This window comes from Phyllostomus hastatus, unplaced genomic scaffold (assembly GCF_019186645.2).
Source record: "Phyllostomus hastatus isolate PE091 unplaced genomic scaffold, TTU_PhHast_1.1 phas_contig_159, whole genome shotgun sequence".
NCBI lineage: Eukaryota > Metazoa > Chordata > Mammalia > Chiroptera > Phyllostomidae > Phyllostomus > Phyllostomus hastatus.
In genome coordinates, this window is record NW_025333640.1 from 6856024 (window position 1) to 6870110 (window position 14087).

The 14087-nt window shown below is 39.9% G+C and overlaps 1 protein-coding gene across 3 annotated transcripts in view; it reads right to left on the reverse strand.

Moving 5' to 3' along the window:
• KIF13B (kinesin family member 13B) overlaps positions 1-14087 on the reverse strand; it is a 165676-nt gene that overhangs the window by 74865 nt on the left and 76724 nt on the right. For all 3 annotated transcript variants that reach the window (XM_045831811.1, XM_045831810.1, XM_045831812.1), the window contains exons 11-14: positions 12382-12594; positions 10958-11068; positions 9215-9349; positions 1783-1913 (exon numbers count right to left, since the gene is read on the reverse strand). In XM_045831811.1, coding sequence (XP_045687767.1) covers positions 1783-1913; positions 9215-9349; positions 10958-11068; positions 12382-12594 — 590 coding nt within the window. The remainder of the gene's footprint in view (positions 1-1782; positions 1914-9214; positions 9350-10957; positions 11069-12381; positions 12595-14087) is intronic.

Sequence of the window (14087 nt, forward strand, 5' to 3'; positions counted from 1 at the left end):
TACATTTTATGTGACAAATGAGAAGCACACAAAAAAGCACTGTGTTAATGCATGCCAAAGTATGATGATTGTCTTGAATAAAAGACATACACAAAGTGGTCTTTTGGCAGACATTTTCTTGAAAATAAACAAAGCCAGCCTGTCACTTCGAGGAAAACAACTGATAGTACTTGTTGCCAACTGCAAATTGCAAGCTTTCAAGTGAAAATGAGAGTTTTGGGAAACTTGTGTCAATATCCTCAAACCAAAGACCACAGGATCATTCCTGCAGTTGAAGAAGCTGGGTCAATTACTCACACAGAGGGACAAGGCATGCCAGGGGGAGCGGGGGTGTCAGCTGGGGGGCACTGAGAAGGGCCTGTGGCAGGATTCAGACTTTAGCTGGAGGATTTGGAGGACAGCCTAAGGAAGTGGGGGCCTTCTCTATACAGAATGCTGTCAGAAAGCAGGAGTAATTCTATGATGGGGTATGTAATAAATGGTGTTGGGTATTTTGTATGTGACATAGTGACCTTGATTTTTCTCAGTGCTCAAACAAAATGATCATGTGGCTGCTCTGTCTTACTGTCACACCCTCGGAGTAACCTTGCCTAAGTTCTCTGTTCTGTGAGATGACTTAATAGGAAAATAGCATGCCCTAGCTAGGGGTGCCAGGCCAGCTTCTGCTCTTTCTTTTTCTTTCTGACTGGTATCCTTCACCAGGAGCTTGATAGCTTCCCAATATCTGAACTTTAGAGATGAAATCAGTGATGATATTAATGATTTTTTAATATTAATGATGAAATGGATTAACATTCAGAAGATCAGTATAAGTCAGTTAGCCATCACCTATAAGTTTAGACAGTCATCCAACAGGGCAGTAACAGTTTTATAGCTTAAGAAAACAAATTAACAAATATTTCATTAAATCACATTATGCCTCTTCATTCATTCACTACTTACTGAGCACTTACATAGATACTAGTCTTAGACTAAGTGCTAAGAATAGAGAATGCAAAAATAAAAAAGGTCCTTGTCCTCTCAAGGAGCTCACAGTCCAAAGGGGTAATAAAGATGAACAGCCCATAAGAATACAATACAGAACATTAACCTAACAGGACACATAAGGTGCACTGGGAATATAGTGGGGGCCCTTAATTTAGACCAAACAGGTAATTCCCCAAAATAGACAATGACAGAGGTAACCCTTGAAGGTCAGAGAGGAGTTAGCTGCCTAAAGAAATGGCAGAGGCAGAGATACAGGAGAAAAACAGGAGGGACATAAGAAATTCTGTATCAGAATAGTAGAAAGCCTAGTGGCTGTGTGGTGTGTAAAACAAGAAAAAGACGAGGGTGCTGGCAGGGGGTCCAGCCCCCCTCATCTGATGAGGATCTGATGAGGGCCTTATTTAAATAAGGCTGTGGCAGTGGGTATAGAAAGGAAGAAATGGGTTTAAGAGATATTAAAAAGTTAACGTGAAACTAACTAACTGGCTATCTTCATTAAGTGAACTTTAAAGCAAACCAAGCCCTGGCTAGGCAGCTCAGTTTAACAACTGAGTGTCATCCCAACATGCCAAGATTGTGGGTTCAATCCCTGGTCAGGGGACATACAAGAATCAACCAACAAATGCATAAGTAAGTGGAACAAATCGATGTTTTTTTCTCTCTCTAAAAAAATCAATAAATAAAACATTTTTAAAAAGCAAACTAAGGTCAAATGTCCTGTATACCATCTGCAACTAATATACTTTCTTCCTCTTAAAAATTATTGTGACATTAACACTAATTAAAATATATTACCTGGTGTTCTTTTGAGGAGTCAGTATAACCTGGCCTTCTGGCATGATGTCTATAATACAGTGTTCAGGAAGAATTCCCATTCCACATAGCTGGATATCTTGGGAATTTGCTGAACCTATCAATGTATGCTCCTACAAAGGAATCAAATTCACTGGTTAATACTATATTCTAACATGTACACAAAGTGAAATCATCGACTCTGAGCCCTATTATATTGATCAATTACCTTAGCTAAGAGATTTTAAAAGCACATGGAACAGCGTGGGGAATTTTCTGGCTTTCTCTGAAACTCATTCTACAAATTCTATTTCCTTTAAGGAATAATGCACCGAGTTGAGTTATACCCTTTAAACCGAAAACTAGTTTTATTGTAATGTCTCTACCATCATCATTATTTTCCGTTGCAATCTTGAGTCCAAGTACTTTATACCACTCTTAGGGCCATGAGCCATGAGTCAATGACAGATCAAAGATATCAGTCTGAAAATTGCAGTTGCTAACACTGCACATCACTTACCTGGTCTCAATCAAGGTAAGTGAAATACAAATATAAAACATTGTTCAAACACAAAGAATTTGAAAAGACTGAATTATTTTGTGAATCACATGGTCTCCCTAAACCTCAGAAAAGATACAATAGATGTGTTCTTGTTACTGTAAGCCACCCACCCAATCACTCAATTCTCTGCACCCCCATCACCAGCGTCACTTTTTGGCAGGTTGCTTAGAAAACTGATGTAAAAATCAAGCTCCCTCTTATGAGCTTCAACATTTGACCAGCTGTCATGATTAAGTGTTGACATGATCTGGATGTGTCCTAGGGCACCTTCTCTTTCTACACAGCAAGGTCAGGGGTCGCACATGAAATACTTTAGGCTTTGTGAGTCACATGCAATACTCAGCTCTGTTCTGGTAGTGTGAAAGCAGCCAGACAATACACAAATGAGTAAGGCTGGCTACTTTCCAATAAAACCTGATTTATGAGTGCTTAAATTTGTACTTCATACCATGTTCATGTGCTAGAGATATTAAGATTCATTTGATTTCTTTCAACCATTTAAACAATGTAAAAACCATTCGTAGCTCCTGGGACATATAAAAACTAGCAGGAAGCCAGATTTGGCCTAGGCTGCTGACTCCTGACCGCAGTGATCTCATCCAGTCCCGTGAGCTTTACATACTGTGTACGTGTAAATTAAATCCCCATCAGGAACGACAGACTTCAGCTGCATTATTTCCCTACCTCTGCTTCCACTACCCTAGTCTCAGTCACCATTATTTCTTGCCTACCAGGAACAACTTGGATGTCTAAAGACATTTCAAAGTGAAAGGGCCGGAGCAGAACTGTTGCTCACCCCTGACCCAAAACCCCACCACTGACCCAATGACTCTATTCCTCTTCCCAGCAGTAACGGCGCTGCCACCACCCAGTTAGTCAACTAAGAAGCTTAAGTGCTGTCTTCCAGTCCTCTCTACCCCCTGGGAGTCTCCCCCAGCCCCACGTCAATCAGGAAAATCCTTGCAGACTCCCCCTCCAAAACGTGTAAGGGATCGGCTCATTTCCCCCCACTTCTACCATCACACGTCCCAGTCTCTCGCCTGGGTGAACACGGGAGCTGCCCACTATTCTTTCACTTCTTTGAGTACACTGGCTGTTTCTTCTGTCTGAAGAGTTCTTCTCCTGATCTTGACACGGATGGTATCTTACCAATTCCATCTCAGCTTTTATGGGCACACCCTCAGAGAGGTATGTCCTGAATTGACAATCAGAAATAGCTACCCCATCACTCTCCTATTCGAATTCCTGATGTAGCTCTGACTGTGTCAGAGATGACATAGCTCTGCCAGCTCCACAGCTAACATGGAAACTCTAGGAGAAGACAGAACAGTTGTACCCACCCCCACTGTAATCTAAGCACTTAACACAGGCTCAGCACTTAAAGGCATTAAAAACTTAAAATACATGAAACATCATTTCCCTCAGCTTTCTTTTCAGACTCAAAGGAAGATGATTCTCTCCTCTTCTTTACAGGTAATACATCTAATTATATTCTGGGTTCCAATTCTTCCCGTCCATCTGGGTCTCTATCTCATAAAAAGGCCTCTTTCCCGCTAGTATTTCCATGTCCCCCTTTCTGGGGGTTTCTTCTCTCAACAACACTGCAGTGGTGTTTCCAAGGAAACAAAGAGATGGGATCCTGAAGCACCCTGTGATATCCTGTTCAGTCCTCAGGGTGTGTATATAACACACAGGACATTCCAGGCAAACGTCTACTGCTCACTATTAGCTGAAGCTTCCTGGTCAATCACATACCTCCCTAACCTGGAAAACAGGGCTTGACCAGGTTGAAACTACAAGTAATGCTTTTGCGACATTCAGGAACAGAATCTATTCCACACCTGTCTCCATTCCCCAATTGGGTTCTGTGAAAAGAGAAGGGAAGAGAAGAGGAAGAGGGGAGGGGAGGGGGAGGGGAGGAGGGGAGGGAGGGGAGGGAAGAGAAGAGAAGAGAAGAGAAGAGAAGAGAAGAGAAGAAAAGAGAAGAGAAGAGAAGAGTCCAAAAAGAAAAAGGGCCCAAGATCACCTAAAAACAGAAAAGAACTCACGGCACTTGCCTGAGGCCATTTCTACATATAATCACTTTCCTCCTCCCCTGAGAAATTCTAGCAGAATTTCTAACAATACCTTTGGAATCCTTTTTTATTCTGGGGGTACAAGTGGAGAATGGCCTTAAACTATAGCCTAGATTGGAGCTTGAATGTAGAACCAGCTCCTAATATGCCACCCAGATTGCAGACAGGCTCATTCCCAGTCTCTGCCCTTATTCCTGTTCTCTTTGCAGGAAACGCTCTCCTCCCTTATCTAAATATGAAATACCTTTCAACAACTACAGGGGCCCGCAGAAGTAAAGGCTGCTTGAGTGTGACTGGTAGGGTAATAACATGGGCATAATAATTTATAGTTTTAATTTGAACATTTCCCTAAAATGTCATATGGTGTGCTTGAGCATGACACTGTTGTTACAGAATTACATGCTTATGATTTTGTAATAAAAGATTTGTAATAAAAAAGGGGCATTATTTGTACCGGACCCTGCACTTCTAATTTCATCTTCTACTTGAAGGTTCGCTATTAGCCAACACTGACCTCTCCCTTCTCTGGGCCCTGACAACACTCAGTACCTCAGGTTACTGTTGGGGACGAAAACAAGGTTCTACAATAAACCTGACCAAAAGTAACCGCACAGGCTGGCCTCACCATAGATTTCCTAACTGGGCAGGTCATGGAGGGTAGTCCCACTCCAGACCTACAAAAAAGGCTTACTTTTGCCTGAAGCAAGCCCTGCCCATGGTTTTTGTGCATCTACATTAACACACCTTTGAAATGCCAGAGAAGTCCTTTTTTCAGATCCCTCAGAGGGAGCAAGTGATCCTAACTATCCTGTACCTTGCCTTCTCCCACCCTCATGTAATCTTCATTCCAAAGTATAAAAGAAATTTCAAAACTGTCATTCTGGGGAGCTCTGGAGATCTTGCCTCCAGGCATGTCATCCGTTTGTCTCAAACAAACTCATAAAAATTCTCCAGTCTGGAGATGTCTCAGGTCGACACTACCCACTGCAGGCACGTTTTCAGACAGCAGCCTATTCGGACGCTTTCATCTTCTCCGACAGTGAGTGCTGTACACAGCACCCAGTGGACGCTAAATATCTGCTGGTAGACTGAATTAAAAATTATCAGAGGTAAGATAGTAACTCAAATGTCTAATTCAAATTCTAGAAGAAAAATTCTATTTTCCAACAAATATATTGAACACCTATTTTGAGCTAAGCACTGAGCCACTACAGACAAAAGACAGACAAGGTCCCAATTACAGAGTTTACACTGTAAGTGACAACTTAAATCTCTCATTTGAGGTTATAATTTATTCTAATCTGGATGATGATTTGCTGGAATTTCAAATATTAGGTTCTAAAAGCTCAACTCTGCCAAAGCCTTACTCCTTGATATTTAAACAAGTTAAACAATAAGCTTTTTGATAGCTCCTATAGTGCTCTAAACACTGCAATAAAAATAACAAAGAGAAAAAAACATCAACTTATCATAGGTTGGTATGGAGGTTTATCAGTAACTAATCAGTAAATAAATTCTGTGAAAGTACAAAGCAATCATAAGTTTAGGAGTAACTAATCAACGAAATACCAAATATTAACTGTGATCATCTCTGTGTGTTTGAATTTGGATGCTAACCTCCCACCCCATTTTTTTTCTAATATGTTTTTATAGAACTTTTTAGGGAAAAAAGTGTTTCACTACCACAGTGTTTTTAGGGTGAAGGGAGCAGCTCTTCCCTTTGGAAGCTTGGCTCGCGCTGGGATAAACCTCCACATTTACCTCACAGCTCCAGGCAGACTTGCTTTGCACGAGAGGGCAGGACCATCAAAATAGTTGTACAAGGAGATCTTAATAAGCAATGGGAAAATCTGCAATTATTCTGTGACCTTTAAAAGTGTCTGTGAAAACATTAAGAATTCTTTCTCTTATTGTTATAACGGAGAGGGAGATGAAAAACAGTAAAGCATGTTTATTTAGTATGCTGTAATTTAGAACATTAGAAACACTGACATTTAAAGCATCTAATTTCTTTGTTAAAGTTTGTCCAGAGTTGTCTGAACAGTGCTGGCCATCTCCTGCACACATATCATAACATGGAATGAGATTATTTTCCATGCCCTGGCAAACTGTTGTACTCCTTTCTAAGCTTCTATCATTTTACCCTTTGTGCTTTCAATGTTGTAAAATATCTACAGGAGTTCCTTTGTGAGTGTTGTCTTGAGACATCTTTATTCTTATCATCACAACCACTTTCACTGTTTACCTCAGGAAGTTCACCTTCACTGTGTTCCTCTGGCTGCACAGCTAGAATCTCACTACTGGCAGCACTGTCAACATTATTTACTAACTCCTGGGACTAGAATTTGTGTATATTACAACTATGGAAAGCAAGGACTGCCTGTACATGCAAATAAGTTGCAAAATTATCTTGTGGCTTATGTTCTATCTATGGTTTGGTCACCATATCTTACCGCTGCCAGTTCTAGACAGGACAAATAAATGGAGGATTCTGTTCTGGATGAATCCAACTTGCATACAACTTGGAACTAGAAAGAACACCAGAGATATTTTAATCCAGTGCCCTCACTTTACAAATGGGGTGCCAAAAGTCACCCAGAGAAGTGAAGTCATCTGCCCAGCATCTCAACTGACTTAAAAAAAAACACAAAATGCTCAGCCTCCGAATTCCTCATCCCACATCGTGATACAGCTTTACTGAAGCAAAAGCTGTTCTTGCACTGAGCTCATCCTGCTGAATGTGCTTGGTCATGAATATACTCTTGTCATGGGGTTAGCTGGGACAGCGAAGAAACCAACACTGCCTCAAACTCGGCCAGAACAGGGCCGACCACACAGTCTGAAACAGAATCCTGACACCTCCACACAATATGACCAGAAATATTTTGACTCCCCTCCAAAAGTCTTTAAATAGTTTCTTTGTTTAACTTTTTAGTTAAGGAACAGATATGAATCAGGTTTTCTCTTGTTGGGTGTCTGTGTTTGTGTGTTCCAATTTGAAATTTGCCACATCAGAAAGAGAAAGAATTCGTAGTTCTGAGAAACAAAAAGGGCCGGATACTTAAGTCCTATTCTAATATTGCACCTCTCCTAAAGCATGTAAATATCTGCAGCTGAAATTCTAACACAAAATGCTGCCAACATTGTCCAGAAGCAAACTGAGTAATGTGATAATACATATTTTTTCAATAGATAAGAATAATGCACATAAGATACCACAGAGATTATCAAATGTGAAAGCGGTATGTGGAAAATGGTATGTGGAATATGACATGTGGAATATTTTACATTTGTACAGTGCTTCGGTTTATACAGTGCTTCTATATGTACAATTGGAACAATCTTCTATATGTACAATCTTCTATATGTACAATCTTCTATATGTACTAACCGGAACTCTGTGAGGTAGCCAGAGAAAACTCCCATTTATAGAGGAAGCATCTGCAGAGGAGGGCAAAGGACTTGACACTGGACTTGAGACTGAACACCTGCAACATAGTGATATGGACTAGAAACACTGGGCAACCCCCTCCCACTCTCAGTACCTGAGAATGCACACGACTGTAAGTATCAAAGACAGAATTTAACTCACAGCGTAATAAAACATGCTATTCAAATCTACACCAAGCAATTATGCTGGATACCTTTGACAAAAACTGGGAAACTAGCCAATGAGTCATGAATTCTTTAATCTCTTTAGAAATGAAACCACACAATTCTCTAACTTTAAAGCAGTTTCCAACTTTAGCAGCTCATTACCTTTACTTTCCTAGTCACCTCAGTTAAACCCACATGTATTATGAGGGGGGAAAATTTCCTCCTAATATTTATTAACCTCCTGCTAAAATCATATAGTCCATTATATAATTCATTTATACTCTGGGCTTGGTAAAAAGTTTTGGGTAGCACCTCATAATTTAGGTAGTCTCAGATTTATAAATTTTTCTCTTGTCTTCCTATATCCTACTATTTATAGCTTTCAGTGTCTATCATTATTCGTTGTTTTCCTTTTCCACACACTGACCCTCCCAGTCTTTTTTAATTTCTTAATTTTTTTAAAAGATCCTCTTTTTATTTTTTTTAAGATTTAATTTTTTTATATTTAGAGGAATGGGTAGAGGGGAGAAAGAGAGGGAAACAACAATGTGTGGTTGCCTCTTGTGCACCCCCTATGGGGACATGGCCTGCAACCCAGGCATGTGCCCTGACTGGGAACTGAACCTGTAACCCTTGGTTCCAAGGCTGGCACTCAATTCATTGTGCCACACCAGCCAGGGCCCATTCTTTTTTTATAATTTGATAATCCAAATTTTTAAATTTTCCTAAAAGTTAGTGGAAATACAAATTTCATATCAAGTGGTCGTATGAACAACTGTCTTTAAACATTTCCTCTTAGGAGCTAACAAACCACACACAAAAAGGCAGGTTTCATATAAACCATAAAAGCTTTAGTCTACTAATGAGTCAGTTTTAAAAGTCATTCCTTAAGTTTTAAAGTTATCCACTTAAGTCTCTGGTATAAATCACATTAAACAATAGTAGTTAAGCTACTTAATTTGTTAGAAATAGTATCAGAATATCATTTTTTATATTACAAGGTTGAATGACATCACTCAAAAACTAAAAAGAAAAACTATTCCAGAAACCCAAGATTTTTCTATACTTAAGCTTATTCAAAGAAAAACAATTGACTAATTCATTATTTTGAATAAGTGTGGTTCTCCAAGTTATAAAAAAAAATGCTGTGAAACACTGTTCTATTTCATGGCAGGAAATACAGCAAAGCCTATTACTTCACCTTTAAATAGTAAACCAGAAGTTCATTCAAAGCAGGATCAGCATTCAGATTAACAAGGAAACACTTATCATCCCCAACTTTAATTCCAGAAGATTGAAGAGATATTCCGAGGCTCTCCAGTTGTTTCTGTCGCTCCTGTAAATGCATTAGAGAAGTATTAACTCCATAGCTACCGATACAGGGAGATATGAAAGGTCTTATGATAGAGTAATTATTGAATAACTTTGTAATTCAAATATGTTAGCAAATATGTTATATTACAGTATTATAGATTATTATCTTTTTCTCTTTCTGAACTATATAATGTTATTTTGTTGATTAAAATTTTTCATTTTGAAAAATAAAGCCACTACAAATAACTACCAAGTATACTACTGAGCCCTCAATTTCCATTCTTGAAAATACCTAACATCCTGAATTCATCTTTCTCATTTAATTCTGTACATGTGAGCAAATGTACATTTGTTTTACTCTACTGAAATGTTTCTGAAGAGCCAGGGTCTCAGTACGATCTCCTGTCTGATCCCTCAGTGACTCCCCAGCCAGGATGAAAGTTCAACTCCCTCCACAGGGTGCACCCGGCCCTTCACTCTGACCCATGTAAGTTACTCCCATCTGCACATCATGTCATTCCTGCTTGCAAAGCCTGTGCTACAGTCACATGGGACATTGTCCAGGACCCTGAAAGGGTTGAGAACGTTCTCTTTAGCTTAAGAGGTTGTACACCAGTATTTTCTGGCGGGAGCATACTTGTTCTCACACTTGGTTAACTTGTCCATTTCTCTATGTGGGCACGAATCCTACCTATCTACTGTGGCTTCCTAGCACCATGCATAACACGCGGTGAGCACTCAAAATGTTGGCCTTATAAATTTATCACAACAAAACTTGCATGTTCATTCAAGTACTATTTTCATAAGGACATGAGCCTTTCTTCCTCGAGGCACTTTTTTTACTGCACTTAAGAGTGCTCAGCCTAGGCCCCAACTCGTGTGTAGGCAATAAATATTGGCTGTTTATTATTTGGAAGAACAAACTAAGGGCAATAAGCAGAAATAAAAGAATAAAAGACTTTTATTAAACAGCTACCATTAGAGCTGTCCGATCACAGACAGTCGGTCCGAAACAGAATGCCTGAGGGGCAGCGAGCCGCACGCTGCCACACACAGGTGGAAAGCAGAGGCTGCATGGAGCAGCCAGCGGGAAGGCCACAGTGGAGTCCCTTATGATTGAGCTGGACACTGCAGGATGTTCTCCAAACACGAATGTTCCCACCCTGACGTCTCACAACTCTCCCTATATTAAGTATTTAAAAAACGAGAGACAGTTACCTCAGATTTAGGAATTTCATATTACTTTTTACTGAGCAGTCATATGGAAACATAGATCTCATAGCCTAATATCTAGTACTAACAATTTTGTGGTTTGGACAACTTTCCTCAGGAGTACAAAATACTTAATAGAAGTGGATGTTCAGAGCCAGGGACTACAAAGTAGCTATTTCATTAAAAACCTTTTTTATGGCCCTAAAAATTATTTATTATATGATGAACAATTAATTGTAATTATGTCTTTTTTTATCCTTCACATAAACTTAGTAAAGTATAAACTCTTGGCTCTAGATTCTTATTAACAGTGCTAGATTTGCCATCTTCAAAGCAAATTAACAAGAACCAGAAGCGCCACCTGAACTGCCGCGCACAAACTGCCGTGCGGCTTCTCTCTAGATCAAGAACCACAAACCTGGGCAATCTCCTCGGTAGTCCTTAATTTCTCCTCCCAGGTCACGGTCATTTCCTGGATTAGCTTCTCGGATTCTTCCAGCCGCTCTTTTAGCTCTGGAGATTTCATTGCCTATAAGCAAAATGTTTATTTCGTGAACTATCTGTACAATACACTGAAAAAAGGATTAGATAAATCCAGAAAAACAAAAGTAATAACCTGTCTCCTCTCACTCAGGTCTCTGATCTTCCTAAGACACAAATGACTGTCGCTGACCGACAGCAACCCCACTGTGTGGCTCCCATGAACAAACCCAATCATCCAAGGTACATCTGAAAGGAAGTCAACTTCTTCCTTTTGACAGTTCAAGTTAAGAAGGGCTTATTTTTAAAGTCCCAATAAGTCATATACCTCAAGTCAAACATGATGCACTCCAGTCTTTACTGATGACTTCAGGTATTAATTCAAGTACATACAGAATAAATTTGTAAAAGTTGCAAACTAGCTGGGGTTATTAATATCAGGAACACAAAAACAAAATGCCAAAGTCTCCTAATGAACTTGAGAATTATCACTATAAAAACAGGAAAATATTCAACAGGCAAAAATACGATCAGGATCTTTGTTTTGACCACATATTTTACCCACAGTCTACCAGAAAACGGGGTTCAACAAAGAAAGGGCTGTGGTCCCAGCCCCAGGAGAGGGTCCCACAGTGCTGGCAAACTGCAGGAACAGAAAGGCTAATGAAAGTAGGAATCGTGTTTCTGATATTTTATTCCTCTTTTGACAAGAGGCTGAGCATCCAGTTGCAGGTGAGAACTGTGTAGGTTTCAAATTCAGTAATGGAACATAAATACCACAACGGAATGTTCAAAGAATACTGGAAAGCGAATACCACTAAATAGACGGGCACCACTGGTATAAAATATATTTTCTACAAACGAAACTGAGCCCCAACATGGAAAACTAAATTAAGGTATGAAAGTCTTCCTTAAGATTTGCATTCTGACTTCAACCAATGAACAAATGATATAAAAATCTATTTAATTCTTCTTCCAAGTAGCCTGTGCCCACTGTCCACCATTTTCTACACTGAAAATAAATTGTATACATTTGTTCAAACATCTCTTTTACTCTCCCTTGTTCTATTATACTTCTTCTCTCTAGTCGGCTAACTATACTGTGGAATGAAACATTCTCCCAATTCTTTTTATTCTTTCCTCCCATTCAACCCTTTAATACCTGTAAAAACTCTCTAAATTCCAATCATGACAACCTGTCTTCCTTTACTTATTACTCATCTCAAATTTCTCTTCCTACAGGAAATTCAAAAATTTTAAGTAAATTACTCATCACTTTCAGCTAAGGGGGACGAATATTCAAGTTCTAACTTTACTAGATTTTCCTAGACCCATAAAGCATTGCTCAGCTGTGCCTTATACCTCTGCTTTGGTTAGCTGCTCTCGGAGTTTCTCTACTTCTTCCCTCAGATCCCGGATAATGCGTGCATTAGGATCCTCATTCACCACGGCGTGGTTCACGATGTTCTTGGCGCGGTCTGCGTACCGCAGAGTGGAAAGGGTCTCGTCATAGTTATCAGCTGCCGGACTCACGGTAGCTACCATTGCCGTCTTACTGTTACCCCCAAGACTGTCCTAGAGAGGGAGAAAGTGAGCAGCATTTTAGAGTTGGAAGAAAACATTCTATGAGAAGGCTGAGGTCAGAAATGGTAAGATAACATCCCACGGTCAGACACACATTTAAGGGCAAGGTCAGGACTAAAACACAGGTACACTGACTCCCTGTCCCATGTTTTTCCTTCTCTGCCAAGCTATTTTTCTGCAGAAGGGAATTTTGGTTTTGAAAAAGGACAGAGAAATACAATAAAGTCTACATTTATTTTAGTTTAAGAAAATTTAATTTTATACAATTTGTTCTCTTTTAACAGACAGCATGATACCACATAAGTCAGCAGACTACTCAGAATTAAAAAAAACAGTAATTTCTTAAGTGCCTAAAAAATCTTCCGTAGAGGAACTGAACAATCATGATATTATTTATCTGATCAAAGAATGACACCTATAACCCACTCCGTAACACCATATATGTAGAATCTCTGAGAAGCCTAAATTATAGCCCAGAAAGTGTGTTCTTACAAGCTATCAAGCACCTTGCAAATTTTTTAAAAACATAATTGAGGGTGCCTGCCTAGCTCAGTCAGTAGAGCATGAGACTCTTAAAAATATAATTGTACCATAAAAAGGTACAATTACAGTCTTATAAAAACAAAAGCTACATTGAGGGTATTTTCATTCTATTCCCTCCGACACCACTTCAAAAACCACTAAAACAGGCTTCAGGTTCTACATGACCACCCCCACAGTCCAGCCGAGGGTGCTGAACAAAGTTACGCATCTTCATCACACTAGAACTGAAAAGTAGAGTGCAATGTCTTTAACACAGGCTCCAACAAGTTCAAAATGCTACTGTCACTGGAGGATATTAAAAATAACTAACTACAACTCCGATCACAAAACTAGACTTGGGAAGTCAACCCACCCCCACTCCACTGCACCACACAACGGCCGTGGCAGGCCGCCTCCAAGATGGCCCTGATGACTTCCACCCCCTGGTGGTAACACCCCTGGGCCACCCTCTTCCCTTGAGTGTGGGCAGGGCTTGTTTATTTGCATCTAAGAAACAGAACACAGCAGAAGCTATGGCACGTCACTTCTGATTATAAAAAGATTGTGGCTCTGCTATGGGTGTTGTTTCTCAATCAATGCCATGAGGTGAGATAGTCTTCTGCAGGAATGAGTTTGGAAACAGCTTCTAAAGCCTGCCAAGAGCTACTTAGGTGAGTAGATCCAACCCTAGTCCAGCCTTGTGATAACTGCAGCCCCAGATGACACTTTGATCATAGCCATGTGAGAGACACCAGCCAGAAACACTTAGTTAGGCCTCACCCAGAATCCTGACCCACAGCGACTGTGAGATGACAAATGACTGTGTTTCCACCTATTAAGGTTTAGGACTACTATGTTGCATAGCAAGAGATAACTATTCATACACTAGTATACCATCCGAGGATGGGAAGAATTACCCAAAAGAAGAGATTCAATACCCTCTTTCAGTAAGAGAATACCAC